The sequence below is a fragment of the Dasypus novemcinctus genome, chromosome 5 (assembly GCF_030445035.2).
Source record: "Dasypus novemcinctus isolate mDasNov1 chromosome 5, mDasNov1.1.hap2, whole genome shotgun sequence".
NCBI lineage: Eukaryota > Metazoa > Chordata > Mammalia > Cingulata > Dasypodidae > Dasypus > Dasypus novemcinctus.
The window spans coordinates 132711735-132731480 of NC_080677.1; the positions used below are offsets into that span (position 1 = coordinate 132711735).

At 38.3% G+C, this 19746-nt stretch overlaps 1 protein-coding gene across 1 annotated transcript in view; it reads left to right on the top strand.

The window, feature by feature from the left end:
• The window catches only part of GALNTL5 (polypeptide N-acetylgalactosaminyltransferase like 5), a 74822-nt gene that overhangs the window by 18736 nt on the left and 36340 nt on the right, over positions 1-19746 (top strand). The window contains 2 exon segments of the mRNA XM_058298016.2: positions 16106-16272; positions 17869-17991. Of these exon segments, the coding sequence (XP_058153999.2) occupies positions 16106-16272; positions 17869-17991 (290 nt within the window).

Below are 19746 nucleotides of genomic sequence, written 5' to 3' on the forward strand. Positions count from 1 at the left end.
TCATATTTATTCTTTCACTTGAAGTTATTTACTTTTATTTATTTTTACTATTATAATTTCCTTTCCTTTCTTTAAAAACAAATTATTCTCATGGTGCATTGCATAAATGCCGGAGGACTTGAATTTGTTGCACTGGTAGCAAAGTCCACTTTTGGCATGTATGCTGACTGGCCAAAGCTGCACCAATCTGCAATGTATTTATTTTGGGTCAGAGTTTAAATTTAATCAGGTTTTATTGAATGATTGCTCAGAACTGAATGAGCATGACATAAGATTTTCCTCCTGTAAATTAATATTTTATGTTGAGTTACCCTTACATTCTCAAACTAAACTCATCTCAGTTATGAGGCACTATTCTTTTAATATGCTGCTTTATTTTTTTAATTCTATTTTGTTTCATGTTTATCTGTATAAATCAGATTAGCCTTAGTTAATAAAATCAAAATCCATATATATTTATGTATCTAAAAGATCTGCAAATTCTCCATGTGAATTTTTTAGGCACCCAACCATTTGAGCTTCCTAGGTTGATTTTTTTGTTTTTAAGTAAATTTTATTTACTTGATAACAGACAAAAGGCAGCTTAAGAAATTATGGAGGGAAGTGGACTTGGCCCAGTGGTTAGGGCATCCGTCTACCACATGGGAGGTGCGCGGTTCAAACCCCGGGCCTCCTTGACCCATGTGGAGCTGGCCCATGTGCAATGCTGATGTGCGCAAGGAGTGCCGTGCCATGCTGGGGTGTCCCCACGTAGGAGAGCCTCATGTGCAAGGAATGAGCCCCGTAAGGAGAGCCCAGCGTGAAAGAAAGTACAGCCTGCCCAGGAATGGCGCCACACACACAGAGAGATGACACAACAAGATGACGCAACAAAAAGAAACACAGATTCCTGTGCCACTGACAACAACAGAAGTGGACAAAGAAGAACATGCAGCAGATACTCACAGAGAACAGACAACTGGGGTGGGGGCGGGGAAAGGGGAGAGAAATAAAATAAATAAATAGACCTTTTTTTAAAAAAAAAAAGAAATTATGGAAGCATTACTTTAAAAAATTATTTCCAGGAACATTTATTTTAAAAAATTATTCCAGGAACATTTATTTCATTTAATCCTAAAAACAAACTCAATTGTTTCTCCAGTATTCAGGAAGATACATAAATGAGCACAGATTGGTTAAATGACATGACCAAGGTCTCCTTGTTAATAAAGAAAATGAAGGGGGGGGAAATGCTTAATTATATTCATATCTGATAAAACTAAAACCCATATTCTTTTTTTGACCTTTAGTATTGATACTTTAGTATTGATACTTTGCCTTAGCATCAAAAAGTTACGCTATTATTGCTAACTGTAGCCCGTAAGTTACATTGGTTGTATTTTTTCCATATATCACCATATTCTTAACACTTGCAGTAGAACATTCTTGTATTTATATTATTAACCACAATCTTCATCTACCACCAAAATCACTATGTTATACAGTCCCTAGATTATCCTCTAGTTGTCTTTCAATGAACATTAACCTCCCTAGACTAACCCTTTCAGCCACAATTACATTTATAAATCAGCAGTATTTGTTATACTCATTAAAATGTGCTACCATCAACTCTATCCCTTACCACATATTTACAATCAACCTTCTTAAGCATTCTCCATACATTCAGTATCAGCTCCCCCTTCTCATAGGTCGATTTTATTTAACAAATGGTTTCTATTGATACATAGTAATAAAGCATACAACTCATCCAAAGTGTACAATCAATGGTATTGTGTATAATCATATAGTTGTGCTTTCATTACTTCAATCATTATTGAGGAACATTTTCATTATTTCAATAATAGTAATAATAAGAAACAGACAAGAAAATTCTTCATCTCTCAATCTCTTTCTCTTTCCCTTCTGTACAGAGCTGTTATTTCTGGCTATTCCTGCACAATTATTTATTTATCTATTAAGCAGTTTTATTGAGATACATTCACTTACCATACAATCTATCCAAAATGTGCAGTCAATGGCTTGTAGTATAATCACAACGTTGTGCATTCATCATCACAAAAAACTTTAGAATTATTTCATTACTCCAAAAAGAAAAACTCCACACCCTGTAGCCTGCCTTCCCTAGCCCTACATGACCACTAATCAAATTTCAGCTTTATAAATTGATTTATATTTACATTTTCTATAAATGGAATTATACAATATGTTACACAATATATTTAATTCATAGTAATGCAATCATACAGTATTTGTTCTTTTGTGGCTTGCTTGCTTCATTCAACATAATGTTCTCCAGGTTTATCCATGTTGTCATATGCTTTAAAACTTCATTTCTTCTTACAAGTGCATAATATCCCATCGTGTGAATACCACAGTTTATCCATTCATCAATTGATAACACCTGAGTTGTTTCTGACTTTTGGCATTCATGAATAATGCCACTGTATGCAGATGTCCATTCATGTCACCTCTCTCAGTTCTTCTGGGTATATACCCAGTAATAGTATTGCAGGGTCATGTGACAAATTCATATTCAACTTCTTTAGGAACTGCCAAACAGTCCTCCACAGCGTCTGTACCATTCTGCATTCCCACCAACAGTGAATAAGTGTTCCTATCTCTCCACATCCTCTACAACACTCGTAGTTCTCTGTCTTTTTAATAGTGGCTATTCTGATAGGTGTGAAATGATATCTCACTGTAGTTTTGATTTGCATTTCCTGAATGATTAAGGATATTGAACATTTTTTCTTTTTCTTTTTTTTCTTTGCTATTACTATTTCTTCTTGGGACAAATGTCTATTCAAGTCTTTTGCCCATTTTTAAATTGGGCTGTTTTTTGTATTGTTGAGTTGTAGCATCTCTTTATATATCATGGTAAACAATTTCAGACACGTGATTTCCAAATATTCTCTCCCATTGAGTTGACTGCCTTTTCACCCTTTTGACAAGCCCTGTGAGTTGCAAAGTGTTTAATTTTGAGGAGGTCCCATTTATCTATTTTTCTTTTTGTTACACAGGCTTTGGGTATAAGGTCCAAGAAAACACCACATACCACAAGATCTTTAAGGTGTTTCCTGACATTTTCTTCTTGTAGTTTTATGGTTCTGGCTTTTATATTTAGGTCTTTGGTTGATTCTTGCATGAAGAATCATGAGTCCTCTTTCATTCTTTTGGTCATAGATATCCTGTTCTCCCAGCACCATTTGTTGATGAGCCTATTTTATCCCATTAACATGGACTTGGTAGGTTTGTCAAAACCAGCTGACCATAAAGGTAAGCATTTCTTTCTGGACTCTCAATTCTATTCCACAGATTGAAGTATCTGTCTTTATGCTAGTACCATGATGTTTTGACCATTGCAGTTTTTTAATAAGTTTCAAGGTGAGGCAGTGAAATTCATCCCATTCCCTTTTTACAATGTTTTGGCTATTCAGGTGCACTTTCTCTTCCAAATAATTTTGGTAATTGCCTTTTGTTTTTTTGTAAATTCTTTTGTTGGAATTTTGATTGGTACTGCACTGAATTTACAAATTAATTTGGGTAGGATTGACATTTTCAAAATATTTAGTCTTCAATCCATGAACATGGAATGTCTTTTCTTTTTTTTTTCTTTTTTTCTTTTTTAGGATTTTTAAAAATTTATTGAAATATATCACTCATATGTAAACATACAGGAATGTCTTTTCATTTGTTTAGGTCTTTTTAAATTTCTTTTAGCATTATTTTGTCATTTTCTGCATATAGATCCTGTATGTCTTTGGTTAAATTACCTATTGGGGGAAGCAGATGTGGCATAAGTGATTAGGCTCCCTCCTACCACCTGGGAGATCCTTAGTTTGGTTCCCAGTGCCTCCTAAAGAAGACAGTGAGCTGGCGCAACGGGCAAGCTGATGTAATAAGATAACGCAACAAGAGACACAAGAGGAAAAACATAATGGGAGACCCAATAAAGCAGGGAACAGAAGTGGCTCAAGCAATTAGGAACCTCTCTCCTAAATGGGAGGCCCCAGGTTCGGTTTGCAGTGCCTTCTAAAGGAACAAGGAAGACAAACAGACACAGCAAGTGCAAAACTGATGGGTGGGAAGAAATAAATAAATGAATATAAATCTTTTTTAAAAATTGCTTCCCAGGTATGTGAGTCTTTTTGTTACTATTTGTAATAGTCCCCCAAATTGGTGCTGATACAAAGTACCAGAAATCTGCTGGCTTTTTAAAAGGGTATTTATTTTGGGTAAAAGCTTACAGTTACAAGACCCTAAAGAGTCCAACTCAAAGTTACTTCCTTACAGAACTCTATTGCCATGTGTTGAAGCAAGATGGCAGTGACGTTTATAAGAGTTAAGCTTTCCTCTTCTCTCTTAAGGCTCCATGTGTCCAGCTTCTTCTGATTTCAACTGTTGACTGGCAAAGGGCCCATCTCTCTCCCAGGGCTTGTTTCTTTTTGGACTCAGCTGCTGTGTTCTCTTCACAAGTTCAACTGTAAACTGTCAAGCAAATGGCTCATCTCTCTTCCCAGGGCCTCTGCCAGGTCTATGGAGTTGTCTCCCTCTCTGTGTATCTTCTCTGTGTATCTACTTCTGAGTTCTCCTGTGTTTCTTCTTCTTGAGTGAGTGCCCATTTATATAGCCCAACAATGGGATGGGGACTTAACCCCAAGTCACCCTAATGATGTGGTCAATCAAAGCCCTAATCTTGACATAAATTACATTAACATAAAACCTTTTAATTTAATACAATCAAAGGGTATCAGGCCCAGAGGAACAGACCAGTTTACAAACATAATCAATATCTCTTTTTGGAATCTGTAAATAATATCAAACTGCCACACTATTGTAAATGGAATTTTTCCCTAATTTCCTCCTCAGATTGTTCAGTACTAGTTACAAAAATGTTACTGATTTTTTTGTTGTTGATCTTGTATCCTGCCACTTTATGAACTCATTTATTAGCTCAAGGAGCTTTGTTGTAGACGTTTCAGAATTTTCTAAATATAAGATGATGTCATCTACAAATAGTAAGAGTTTTACTTCCTCTTATCCTATTTGGATGCCTTTAATTTTTTTTTCTTGTCTAATTAGTCTAGGTAGAACTTTTTAGTACAATGTTGAATAACAGTGGTGACAGTGGGCATCCTTGTCTTGTTCCCAATCTTAGTGGGAAAGCATTTAACCTTTCCCCATTGAGTATGATGTTGGCGGTGGGCTTTTCATATATGCCTTTTATCATACTGAGGAATTTTCCTTCTATTCCTATCTTTTGAAGTGTTTTTATCAAAAAAGGATGTTGGGGATTTGGTCTAATGTCTTTTCTGCATTGATTGAGATTATCATGTGGTATATTTCCTTCAGTTTGTTAACATGGTTTATTACACTGATTGATTTTTTTATGTTGAACCAGGCTTGCATATAGGAATAAATCCCACTTGGTCATGATGTATAAGTTTTTAAATATGCTGTTGCATTGGATTTGCAAATATTTTGTTGAGAATTTTTGCATCTATGTTCATTAGAGAGATTGGTCTGTAGTTTTCTTTTCTTGTAGTGTCTTCATCTAGCTTAGGTATTAGGGTGATGTTGGATTCATAAAATGTGTTGGGTAATTTTCCCTCCTCTTTAATTTTTTGGAAGAGTTTGAACTGGATTGATGTTCATTCTTTTTGAAATGCTTGGTAGAAATCACCTGTGAAGCCACTTGGCTCTGGATTTTTCTTTCTGGGAGATTTTTGATGATGGATTCAATCTCTTTAAATGATTGGTTTGTTAAGTTCTTATATTGTAGTGTCAGTGTATGTTGTTTCTGTATTTCTAGGAATTTGTCCATTTTATGTAGGTTGTCTGGTTAGTTGGCATACAGTTCCTAATAATATCTTTTTTATTTCTGTAGGGTCAGTTGTAACTTCCCCCTTTCATTTCTGATTGCATTTATTTGCATCTTCTCTCTCTTTTTCTTTGTTAGTCTAGCAAGGCATTTGTCAATTTTATTGATCTCAACCAGATTTTGGTTTTGTTTATTTTCTCTATTGTTTTTTGCTCTCAATTTCATTTCTTTCTACTCTGATTTTTATTATTTCTTTCCTTTGCTTGCTTTGGAATTGGTTTGCTATTCTTTTTCTAGTTACTCTAGTTGTTCAATTAAATCTTTGAGTTTAGCTCTTTCTTCTTTTTTAACAGGCATTTAAGGCTATAAATTTCTGTCTCAAGAGTGCCTTCACTATATTCCATAGGTTGTTTATTTTCTTAAAGATTTATTTTATTCATTTATTCCCTCCAACCCTCCCTGCTGCTTGTGCTCACTACCTGCTCTCTGTGTTTATTTGCTGTGTGTTCTTCTGTGTCTGCTTGTCTTCTCTTCTTGTCTTCTCTTTAGGAGGCAGTGGTAACTGATCCTGGGACCTTCCAATGTCAGAGAAAGGCACTCAATTGCTTGAACTACTTCAGCTCCCTGGTTTGTTCTGTCTCTCATTGTCTCTCCTCTGTGTCTCTTATTTGTTGCATCATCTTATTGTGACAGCTCTCTGTGCAGGCCTACTCACATTCACCAGGAGGCCCCAGGAACTGAATCTGGGACCTCCAATATGGCGGATGGGAACCCAATTGCTTGAGCCACATCTGCTTTCCTCCATAAGTCTTGTTTACTGACTTCATTTTGACCCACTGATTATTTAGGAATGTGTTGTTTAGCCTCCACACATTTGCAAATTTACTTTTTTCCTGTCTATTATTGATTTCCAGTTTCAGTCCATTATGATCTGAGGAGGTGCTTTGTATAATTACTCTCTTTTTATATTTTTTGAGAGTGCATTGTGCCCTATCATGTGGTCTGGAGAAAGAATCTTGGGCAACTGAGAAGAACGTAAAACCACTGAGTTTGGGTGCAACATTCTGTGTACGTCTATTAGGTCTAACTCTATCATATTGTTCAAGTTCTCTTTTCCCTGTGGGGTCTTCTGTCTAGTTGTTCTATCTAATGATATGAGTGGGGTGTTGAAGTCTCCAATGATTATTGTAGAGATATCTATTTCCCCTTTCAGTTTTGCCAGACTTTGTGTATTTTGAGGCACCCTAGTTAGATGCAGAGATATTTATGACTTATGTCTTTCTGGTGGATTATCCCTTTTATTAATATATAATGGCTCTCTGTATCTCATAACTTTTTTGCATTTAAAGTCTGTTTTGTCCAATATTAGTATATCTGCCCCTGCTCTTTTTGGTTACTATTTGCATGGAGTATCTTTTCCAACCTTTCACTTTCAGTTGGTTTATATCCCTGGGTCTAAAGTGAGTGTCTTGTAAGCAGCATAGGAATGGTTTGTGCTTTTGTATCCATTCTGTCAGCCTATATCTTTTTTTAAGGATTTATTTATTTACTCTATTTTTTTAAATGTATCTCACCCATCCTCCAGATGGTTCACTCATCTGTCTGCTCAATTTTGCTCACCTTCTCCAGGAGGCACCAGAAACTGAACCCAGGACTTCCCACATAGGAGGCAAGTACCCAACAGCCTGAGCCACATCTGCTTCCTGTGGGCTGCAGCATCTGCTGGCTTGTGGCAACTGCTCATTTAGGCATCTGCTTGTTGTGGTGGTGTGGCATCTAGCTCATTGCTGTGGGTTTGGCATCTAGCAGCATCTAGCTTGTTGCAGTAGGTATGGTGTTGTCTGTCTTCTTTAAGAGGCACCAAGATCCTAACTGGGACCTCCCATGTGGTAGGTGGGCACCCAGCTGGTTGAACCACATCCACTTCCTGCCTGTATCTTTGGATTGTGGAGTTTAGTCCATTCACATTCAATGATATTACTGTAAATGCATTATTTACTTCCACCATTTTATTCTTTGGTTTTCATATGTCTTATTATATTATCATCTGTCTCTTTACTCTTTTGGCTATGCTTTCTTCAATACTCTCCTCCAAGCCTCTCTCTCCTGTCTTTATCTTTCAGGCTCTAAGGCTTCCTTTAATATTTCCTGCAAATGTGGATTTTTTTTAGGTCTTTTAAAATTTTTTTTTAAAAGATAGATTAAAGGTGGATTCTTTTTATGAATTCTCTTAGTTTCTGTTTGTGAATATTTTATACTCACCTTCATATTTGAAGGACAATTTTGCTGGATAAAGAATTCTCAGCTGGCAGTTTTTCTCTTATAGTATCCTAATTATATCATACCACTGTCTTCTTGTCTCCATGGTTTCTGATGAGAAATCTGCATCCCTTGTATGTGATGGCTTGCTTCTTCCTTGCTCTCAAAATTTTCTCTATCTTTGACATTTTGAATAGTGTGTGTCTTGGAGTAGGTGTATTCACATTTATTCTGATTGGTGTGCGCTATGCTTCTTGGACATGTAAGTTCATTTCTTTCATGAGAGTTGGGAAATTTTCAGCTATTATTTCCTCAAATACTCTTTCTGCCCCTTTTTGCTTCTTTGCTTCTGGAACTCCCATGATACATATATTGCTACGTTTCATGTTGTCATTCAATTCCCTGAGCCTCTGCTCAATTTTTTCCATTCTCTTCTATCTCTGTTCTTTTTTTCCTTCACTTTTAGTTTTTTCTGTCTATGGTATCACTTATTCTTTCTTCTATCATTTTGAGTCTGCTGTTGTATGCCTCTAATATATTCATTTATTAATTTATTTACCCCCCCCCTTGTTATTTGGACTTGCTGTGTCTGTTCATCTTCCTTGTTTCTTTTAGAAGGCACTGGGAATCGAACCCAGGATCTCTGATGTGGGAGGGAGGTGCCTAACTGCTAGAGCCACCTCCATTTCCTATCTAACATATTTTTTATATCGCCTATTGTGTCATTCATTCCCATGAGCTCTGTTACTTTTCTGTTCAGGATTTCAAATTCTTTGTGTTCACTCAATGTCTTCTTTTTTAAAAAAAGATTTATTTTATTTATTTCTCCCCTACCTCATTGTTTGCACTCACTGTCTACTCTCTGTATCTGTTCATTGTGTGCTTGTCTTCTTTTTTAGGAGGCACCAGGAACTGAACCTAGGACCTCCCATGTGGGAGGGAGGTGCCCAATGCCTTGAGCCATCTTCTTTCCTGCTTGTTGTGTCTTTCCTTGTGTTTCTTCATTGCATCATCTCATTGCAACTTGTTGTGTCAGCTTGCTTACCCAGCCCATAACTTTATCTCACTGCCTTGCTTGTCTTCTTTAGGAGGCACAGGGAACTTCCCATGTCATAGGTGGGCACCCAGTTGATTGAGCTACATCTGCTTCCCTCAATGTCTTCTTGATGTCATTTATCTCTTTAGACATATTGTCTTTCAACTCATTAATTTGATTTTGGAAATTTGTGTGTATCATATTAATTAGTTCTCTCAAATCCTGGATCTCTTCTGGGGCTTTGATATTTCCTTTTCTTGGGCATGTCTTCCTTTTTCTTAGTATGACTCATAATTTTTTCCTGATGTCTAGGCATCTGATTAGGTTGTTAGTTTACTCAGATGCTCAATTTCTTTCACTTTCATAGGCATTTAGTGGCAGGAGGCTGTGTGTTACTGCTGCTCTTTGACTCTTGGTTCAATCTAGAAGTTAGGATTGTCCCTGTTACTTGCTCAAACCTGGGCTCTGGACACAGTAATAGTTTGCAGACCTGCTTACTAGGGCCTTGGGGAGGGAGGCTAAAAGGCCAGAAAAAGCCTCTTATTTACTTTTAATTTTTTCACATGCACTTCCTTGGTCTGCCAGCAGATGGCACTTTTTTGGCAGCCCTCTCAGTTCAATGCCTGGTGGAAGTGTGTTTGCTGCAACTTGGACCTGATAAATGTGATAGAGATTCGTTCCTGGAAGCTAAGAGCTGGCCCATGCGCAGTGCTGATGCGTGCAAGGAGTGCCATGCCACGCAGGGGTGTCCCCTGCATAGGGGAGCCCCACCCGCAGGGAGTGCGCCCCATAAGGAGAGCCGCCCAGTGCAAAAGAAAGTTCAGCCTGCCCAAGAATGGCGCCGCACACACAGAGAGCTGGCACAACAAGATGATGCAACAAAAAAAAGAAACACAGATTCTCATGCCGCTGACAACAGAAGCAGACAAAGAAGAACACGCAGCAAATAGACACAGAGAACAGACAAACTGCGGGGGGGTGGGGGGAGAGAAATTTAAAAAAAGGTCAATACAAAAAAAAATCAGCAAAGAATTCAAAAAGGAAACCAAGAAATCAGTTCCATTTAAAATCTTAACTAAAAGTATAAAATATATAGAAATAAATTTATCCAAGGATGTAAAGGATTTTTACACAAAAAACTACAAATCATTACTGAAAGAACTTGAAGAAGACCTAAATAAATTGAAAGATATCCTGTGCTCATGCACTGGAAGACTTAATATCATTACGAAAGCAATACCTAGGGAAGCGGATTTGGCCCAACGGATAGGGTGTCTGCCTACCACATGGGAGGTCCAAGGTTCAAACCCCAGGGCCTCCTGACCTGTGTGATGAGCTGGCCCATATGCAGTGCTGATGCACACAAGGAGTGCCGTGCCACGCAGGGGTATCCCCCACATAGGGGAGCCCCATGTGCAAGGAGCACACCCTGTAAAGAGAACCACCCAGCACAAAAAAAGTGCAGCCTGTCCAGGAACGGCACCACACACACGGAGAGCTGACACAGCAAAAATGACGCAACCAAAAAAGACACAGGTTCCGGGTACCGCTGACAAGAATACAAGTGGACACAGAAGAACACACAGTGAATGGACACAGGGAGCAGACAACAAGCAAATCACAAGGGGGGATGGGAATAAAGAAAAACAAATAAATAAAAAGATAGCAATACCTAGGGAAGCAAATGTGGCCTAGGTGACTGGGCTCCTGCCTACCACATGGGAGGTTGCTGGTTCAGGTCCTGGTGCCTCATAAAGAAGACAGCGAGCTGGCACGACAGGCAGGTGTGGCAAGCTGACACAACAAGAGACACAAGAAGAAAAAACATAATGAGAGACACAAAAAAGCAGGGAGCAGAGATGGCTCAAGAAATTTGGCACCTCCCTCCCACATCAGAGGGCTCAGGTTCAGCTCCTGGTGCCTCCTAAAGAAACAAGAAAGATGAACAGACACAGCAAGTGAAAAACAACAAAGGGGTAGGGAGAAATAAATAAATAAAATCTTTTATTTAAAAAAAGATATCAATACTACCCAAAGCAATTTACAGATTTAACACAATCCCATTCAAAATTCCAATTGCCTTTGCAAAAATGTAAAAGTCAATCATTAAATTTATATGGAAGGCCAAGGGACCCCAAATATCCAGAACCATCTTGAAAAGGAACAAAATTAGAGGACTACACTTTCCAATTTCAAATGTCCATCAACAGGTGAAAAGATAAACAAATTGTGGTATAAACAGACAATGGGATATTATTCAACCATTAAAAGGAATGACAGATGCTACTACATGGATGAACCTTAAAGAACGTAAAGAATTATGTTGAGTAAAATGAGTCACACATAAAGGTACATATATATATATATAATTCTATTATGAAATAACTAGAATATGTTAACTCATAGAAACAGAAAATAGAGCCCAGTTTCTGTTATGTATATGTTTCCTCAATTAAAAAATAAGAGACTAAAGAGACAATGACAATTAAATGTAATATTTGATCCTGAACTAGATCTAATAATGAATGGAAAAAGGCTCAAAAGGACAATTTGAGATAAATGAAATTTTGAAATATAGATTGTAAGCTTCATCTCAATGTTAAATTTCTTGATCTTGATAATTATACTTAAGGTGATTACAAAGGGAATATCCTTTCTGTGGAAATAAGTATTAAGTTGTCAAGGAACATGACATTTACAACCTATACTCCCAAATGTATAGAAGATAGAGAGATAGATAGATAGATAGATAGATAGATAGATAGATAGATAGATAGATAGATAGATAGATAGATATAAGATAGATAGATATAGATGACAGATGGGTGGATGGAAAGATAGATGGCTAGATGGATAAATAGAAATATGGCAAAATATTAAAAGTTGGTGGATCTGGGTATCTGGATTGGGGTATGTTGGAGCTCTCTGTATGAATTTTGTATTGTTCTGTGTGTTTGAAATTATTTCAAAATAAAATATAAAATATATATAGCAAAGCTGTGAGCAGATTGCCAAGTCAGCTAAGGTCTGGAGAATTTCAGTCCACATTTTGCAAAAGTAAATGAAATGTTCTCCAGATGATGTGCAAGATCTCCAGGTGATTTTTATGCATGTTAAAACTTTCAGAAGTCTTGCTCTATGTTATAATAGTAATTTATACTACCAGCAGAGAAGAGTTCAACTAACCAAGGACAACCAAACTCAGGACTTATCCAAATTATTTTTACACTTGAAATCAGCTTATCAGAAAAGTTTGCTACAAGAGATACCAACAGAAACATTTCTCAGTTCATTAGTTTTGTTAAAATAATATACCCGGCTCGGGATTCAAACAGAAAGTTCCCGAGTCCGGCCAGCCGTCAATAAACCATTTTTCCTTCTCAAAATCATTCCTGAGTCCTGGCCTCTCTATACTCAAGTAATTGAACTTCTCTCAAATTCTACAACATTTTTGGCGACCGCGGCAGGACAACAAACGAAGGCCAGAGACGGTAACATTTTGCTGCCCCTTCCAAATCCCTGAGGAAGCCGGGAGGACTCGGGTGAACCCCAAATCTGGGCGCCCCTGGATTAAATTTAATCCAGAAAAGATGTGGGCTCCTTAAGAATCTTCCTGACAAAAATCGAGGGCAATGGAAGGTCTGAAGAGAAGGATTCTGGGAACAAAAAAGAACTCCGAACATGGAAGAAGGTGAAAACTAAGAGAATTTCCAACTTAGTGTTCTAATCCTGAGTGAAGCCAGTTGCCCAAGGAGTGCCAGTTCACCAGGAGCATCTGACAGAGCGAATGAGTGTCAATCATTGAACAGCTTGGAATGTGTCTTCAGACAAAGCTAAGTGTCTGTTGCAATTTCTCTCTAAAGATGGATAACTTTAAAAAGAATATATATGCTGTTTCCACCAGCTTTTAAGGAGTGCCATCTTTATAGGCACCTAACCTTGTCTACCTCTGTAATCCAATGTGTCCTCTTTTAAAAACAGGTATTCCAAATTTTTAATTAAGTTTGTTTCTTTCAGAGTGAACATCTTATTAACCATATGAAAACTTTATCCAACTTCATACAGAATGCCAGATCCATCTTCCTCCAGTTAGAATAAATTAAGAGTTTTACACCTTATTAGGCAATGACTACAGCCCATGGCCAGCAGGAAGCAGTTACAGAAAAGAGATCCATCTCCCTTCAGCACCCCTTTTAAATTAAAGGTGTAAACTCTTCAAGGGTAAAATAAAATTAATGGATGGATCTGGAACCTGACTGGAAATCCATGTGAGCGCCGGTGGCCGCAGGATGACGGCAGGAGGCTCCCGCCCCAGGATTCTGCTGTCCAGAATGAAATCTTCTAAACTCTTAAAAACAGTCCTGGATGCTACACTAAAGATTGATAAATAATCAGTCAAAACAACAAACAGCCATCCACCTCATAGCTCCAACAATAATTATGCCAAAGCTTAGCAAGTTAAACTTTGGCAAAGGGGGGAAATGATGTGGGCTATGGGTGGCAGGCTCTTTGTCTCTTCAGAGATAATCTAAACTATCTGTGACTTGTGGGTGTGGGATGATGAAAGGTTGCAGTCCTGCCCTTGGTGAGCAGGAGACAATTTAACAATGCAAGGTCTATAAACTTTAAGTATTCAGGGGAAATGCAAAGCAAATGTGCTAAAAGCTTATCGAATGCCTGAGGTCCATGCTAAAAGCTTACTAAGATGTGGAAATATATGCTAATTCAAGCCTATTGAGAACTGAAACAAAAGGACCATTTGGCCTTTCCTCTCTCTATAAAAGGGACTAAAAAATCTTGTTCGGGGCTCGGGATTCAAACAGAAAGTTCCCGAGTCCAGCCGGCTGTCAATAAACAAAATCAAAAAAAAAAAAAATAATAATAATAATATACCCAGGATTGAATATAATATTAGAAATGTGTTCTAAGCAGCACAAGTTCACCCTGGGCCATCACCATTCTCATTCTTGATATACTTCCATTAATTCAGCCTAGCATCATCCCATTCTCGCTCTCATATTCACATCTACTTCCTCTCTGATAACTCAATAATATTACTGATAATTTAAGGCTTTCCATTTTTGTTCTCCATGCTTCTGCAAATCCATATCTTCCCACTTAATGTTTCATATCCATGTGTAGGATGTTGCACTTACCCATCATTCCAATCTGTTCATGTCTTTTCTTGGTTCTGTCATCTAATATGGTTACCATTCCTCTGAGCATCACGTCTGCTTCCATTGGATAGGCATTTCTTCCATATCATATCTGTTTTTTTGGGTAAAAAAGTCCTCTTTTATGGTGACGTCAATCCATGAATATGCTACAGGTACTGTAGTGGATACTTAGAGGATTGCTTACCCAGTACCTCCTTACTGGGTGTTTCCCATCCCATTCCGCTTTTCTCATGATTGCAATGGGAATTTTGTATTTTGACCCCATTCTCTAGCTACAATTGATTAGCTTAGGGGTGGGCACCTGAGCCAGCTGGTGCAATGACTCCTTTCCTGTGATTTTTTTTTTTTTTTTTTTAAAGATTTATTTCTTTATTTAATTTCCCCCCTCCCCTGGTTGTCTGTTCTTGGTGTCTATTTGCTGCGTCTTGTTTCTTTGTCCGCTTCTGTTGTCGTCAGCGGCACGGGAAGTGTGGGCGGCACCATTCCTGGGCAGGCTGCTCTTTCTTTTCACGCTGGGCGGCTCTCCTCACGGGCGCACTCCTTGCGCGTGGGGCTCCCCCACGCGGGGGACACCCTGCGTGGCACGGCACTCCTTGCGCGCATCAGCACTGCGCATGGCCAGCTCCACACGGGTCAAGGAGGCCCGGGGTTTGAACCGCGGACCTCCCATATGGTAGACGGACGCCCTAACCACTGGGCCAAAGTCCGTTCCCTCCTGTGATTTTTGGTCCTGGAAAGAGGAAGTCCTACCTTCTCATTGGGTGCTGGACTATATGATATGCTGATGTCAGCCACATTTCCCAGCCTGTGGAGTAAAGAAGTGGAAAAATTCCAGAGTGCAGAGAGAGAATAAGCATCATAATAACACATAATAATATGCATCAGTTACTATTCTGATCATTTTACATATATTAATTCATTGGATTCTCACAACCATATGAAGAAAGTTGACATTGTTGTTATTGTTATCATTATTTTTATCCCCAAAATGTAAGGACAAGAACAGAGATGAAGAGAACATCAAATGGCATTCAAGCCTCTAGCTCTGCTGGTTCTTTGAGGCTCTGACTGCCTTTCCTATCACCAGGTCCTATGAGACATTTGAGTGATAGCTTTCTTGTAAGCTAGCTTCAGGGGAGATTCTGTCACCACCAAAATACTTCTAAAAAATGTTATAGAGATCCATAAAATCATTAACAGTTAGTAACTAATGTTACTAGAACTCAGCTTCTATTTTTGTCTCATGTACACAATAGAAAAAAATTTTGTCAAATACCTGGAAGAAATTCAGTTACATCATATCTACTACACAAATATAAGAATAGAGGTGCAGTTATAGCTCAGTGATTCAGGGCTTGCTTCCCATGTGCAAAGTCCTGGGTTCAATCCCTGGTGCCTCCTAAAAAAATAAATAAATAAAGCCTGTGTTTTCTTTAAAGATAGTACAATAAAATTATGGTAAATTTTTCCATGTGTATAAGCTTACCAATTTAATTGCATAAGATAGAAGCCAAAATAAGGATATATTTTGTGCTAATAGTATGTTTAAAATACAACTAAGATTACCAAAACAGAGCCGGGAAAGAGCAATTATCAGCATTATTAAGAAGGTAGAAATGATTTAGGAAATTTTAGAACATAAGTTAAATTTTTGTATCTTTTTGTCATTTTAAATGTACTGTCAACTTATTATAATCATCAATTGCAGGAATAAAGAGGGAAAAATTAAAATAAGGAAAGGTTTTTGAATTAGACACCAAAACATCTAAGGCTTTAAACAACCCATTTTCTTCCAACTATTTATGCCTGCAGGTGTCTTAAAAAATATTACCCAATCAAACTACCTACTGCCAGTGTTGTTATTTGCTTCTTTAATGAAGAATATAATGCCTTGTTTCGGACAATATCCAGTGTCATTAATCTCACTCCAGACCATATCCTTGAAGAAATTATTTTGATAGATGACATGAGCGAGTATGGTAAGGTCTAACATTAATAATCTCTCTAATCTACTGACAACACTTGAGGTTTCTTATTCAAAGAATATATTTTTGGACACTGCTGGGTGCTTTTGGTGTACTGGTGAACCTGTAAGACCTGGTTGCCTTCCTTATGATGATTGTTCTAATGGGGTGGTTAATACTCCCACAAGGTAAACATGGAGGCACTACCCTCATCTTAGGGAAGAGGTGACATCTCAATGAGACCCAAAGAATGAATTCAATTTACCCAGGTGGAGAGGAAGGAAAAGGTGTTTCAGAGAAAACAGAATTGTAAAGGCCCTTAGGCAAGAGAGAACATGATGAGTTTAGAACAGTTTGCTATGACTAGAGTGCAGAGTTGGTGGGGGGATAAAAACAGAGATATAAAAAGGGAACTGCCCATAAAGGGCATTGTTAGCATTTTATCTGAAGAAAACGGAGAGCTAAAGGGCTCTGTGCTGGGGCATGACATGATGCAGCATCACCATGAAAGCATGTTTAAATGCTGCCGTGGGGGTTCAGTTCCAGGAACGACTTCTCTCTACTCCAGCCTTTCAGACCACACCATGAGTTTAGAGACATTTGGTGACCCGCGTGTACATTCTTTAGGCATTGGGGTCCCCCTTCATAAGAGACTGCGAAATCGCTGTTGATGGCCAAGATACAGGAGAGCTGCCAGAGCAGATTCTTGATTTCACCTGCCCTGTCAAGTGACTTAGCCTTTGACCCATGTAGAACCTCAAGTACAGAAAAGGGGTATTCAGCATTCTGATGGAGCTCAGGAATGATACACAGTGAAATGTTGGGCTATGGGACAGTTTTGGACTGAAGCCGTCTATCCCTGCTGACACCCAGGAGGCACTGCCAATGGACTCCCTTAATTGAGGGGCGGGGGTTGAAGAGGACCCACGGAACAGCCCCGATGGAGTTCCGTGAATGACATATCCCAAGCTGACCTGCTGCCATCCAAATTCCCCAAGTCATGGTCTCTCTTGACCACAAGCCCAACAGCATGTCTATCTTGTGAAAAACCTAAGGTTTCCGATTCATCTCACTGATACCATTGCCAACAATTTATTAAAATAGGAATATTTAACTAGAAGCAGAACATTTACAGTTGACTTAGGTCAGGGGTTCTTAGCAAGGAGAACTTGAATTGAAATTCAAAAAACTTTATTCTTCTGGGACTTGCTGGTGTGGGTATGATATATTTATTAATAATACACAAATTGGCAGGGTGGGGTAGACCAGTGGCAGTGGAGGGTACTTCAGGGCCCAGGGGCCATATTGTCTCAGTCACAATAAACTGCTAATAATAATAATAATACACAGTGTAGTGTGGACTTAATAAGGGGTCCATGGTTTTCACCTGACTGGCAAAGGGGTCCATGGAACAAAAAAGGTTTAGAACCCCTGACTTAGATGATGAATCACTTTTCTTCTTCCTTCCTTATATTGGATAAAAATTACTCTTAGAGTTAGAAGTTCTGTGGAAGAGCATGCCTTTTTAGGAGCTAATCATATTTGTGATTAATTGTTTTAATTTCTGTAGTTGTAGTTTATAAATTGGCAAATGCTTGGATATTTTTCCAGATGATTTGAAAGAAAAACTAAACTATCACCTGGAAATTTTTCGTGGAAAGATTAAATTAGTAAGAAACAAAAAGAAAGAAGGGCTAATTCGATCAAGAATGATTGGAGCAGCTTATGCATCAGGTATGAGTATTTCATTCCAGACATGACCCAGTGCCTGTATCTGAAACCTTCTTTCCCATGCACGTTATTCTACATGGAGACCCCCCTTGTCTCATCTGGCTCAAACAGAAGAATGGAAATACATTTCAGCCATACAATTCTTTAATCTTCTTTTGACTCAAAGTATTCTGCTTCAATGTCAATCTTGAATATTCAAATGGTTCTTTGAAACTGAACAAATGTACATTAATGTTACAAGATGTTAATATCAGGTCAAAATACAATCAAAGCAAACTATGGACATTAGTATATAGTAATATATTAATAATCTTCCAGTAAGGGTTTTTAAAAAAGGATAAATACTAAGGGAAATTTCACTAGACACAGGGTATTACGTATTGCTTGACTCCTCTATATAAAATATAAATACATATAAGCTAGGGAGACAGAAACAAAATAGCGGCTATGTACATAGGGGAAGCATAGAGAGATTGAGAGGGGATGGGTTTTTGTTTGTCTGTTTTTTGCTAATTATTATTGGAATAATGAAAATGCTCTAACGAAAAGTGATGAATGCACAACTTTGTGATTATACCAAAAACCATTGAGTGTACACTTTGGATGGATTGTATGTTTTATTAATATGTATCAATAAAATTGACTTGTTTTTAAAAAGAGTAAATGTACAGTGGAGAAGTATGCACAAAATTGATTTGTTTAAAAAATATATCAAATGGAAGGTATTCTTTTCCAGAGGCCAAAATATTAGCCCTCTGTCATAGGATGGGTTCCGCCAGATATAAACTCTGAGAAGGAGTTTTGCATGCAGGAGATTTACTGAAGAATGCTGTTGGGTACTGTGCTTGTAAAAAAGTGAGGAAAGCAAGATTAAACAGGAAGAGTTGAACTGTGATGAAGTTGCAACAGAAGCGTCAGCCTAGCCCATGGGGGACTGTGAAGCTAGGATAGGGTGTCAGTTCAGGTCCTCTGAGAAGCAGATGCCAAGATAGAATTAAAAGAAGTAAAATTTATTGATGGAAACTCATATGAAGAATAAAGAGGGGAGAAGATGTGGCTCAAGCAGTTGAGTGCCTGCTTCCCACTGGGAGGTGTCCGGGGTTTGGTTCTGGTGCCTCCTGAAGAAACAAAAACAAACAACAAGTAAAAGCAGATGAGAAAACCAGCTCAGGGAAACAGATGTGGCTCAGTGGTTGAGTGCCAGTTTCCAACGTACAAGTTCAATCCTGGCCCCTAAAACCTCAAAAAACAAAAGGATAAAGAGGAGTGGGAGAAGTGGGGTGAAGGTGGCAGCAGAGCTCCAGAGCTGACCCCTTTGGAGAGAGAGAGAGAGAGAGAGGGAAGGAAGGAAGAGGCTTAGATTGAAAGAGATTCAGATGGCTGTACAACTCTAAGAAAGGTTCAGTTAGGCTAACAGGGATGGACAGGTCTCAGGAGAGAAATATGCATGGGATTCTAAGTAGCTGAAGAGAGAGATGGAACCACCAGAATAATGCATTTGCCCAAGTCATGGGAACTCCAGGTAAAAAGACATCCAGAGATGGGAAGGGAGATCCTCAAAATAACCATCACAAGCACACCATGAGAGAAGGTGTCATTTGAGAAAGCAATGAGCAATCTTACCGCAATCCAGTCAAGTAAGAACTTTCCTGTCCCATTTAGTTCTCCTGTCTCACCCTACTGTGGCCTTTAGTGAAGTTAGAAAACTGCAGGTAGAAAAGCTGGAGAGTAAGAAGAACAAGGAAGAGGTAAGAAGAC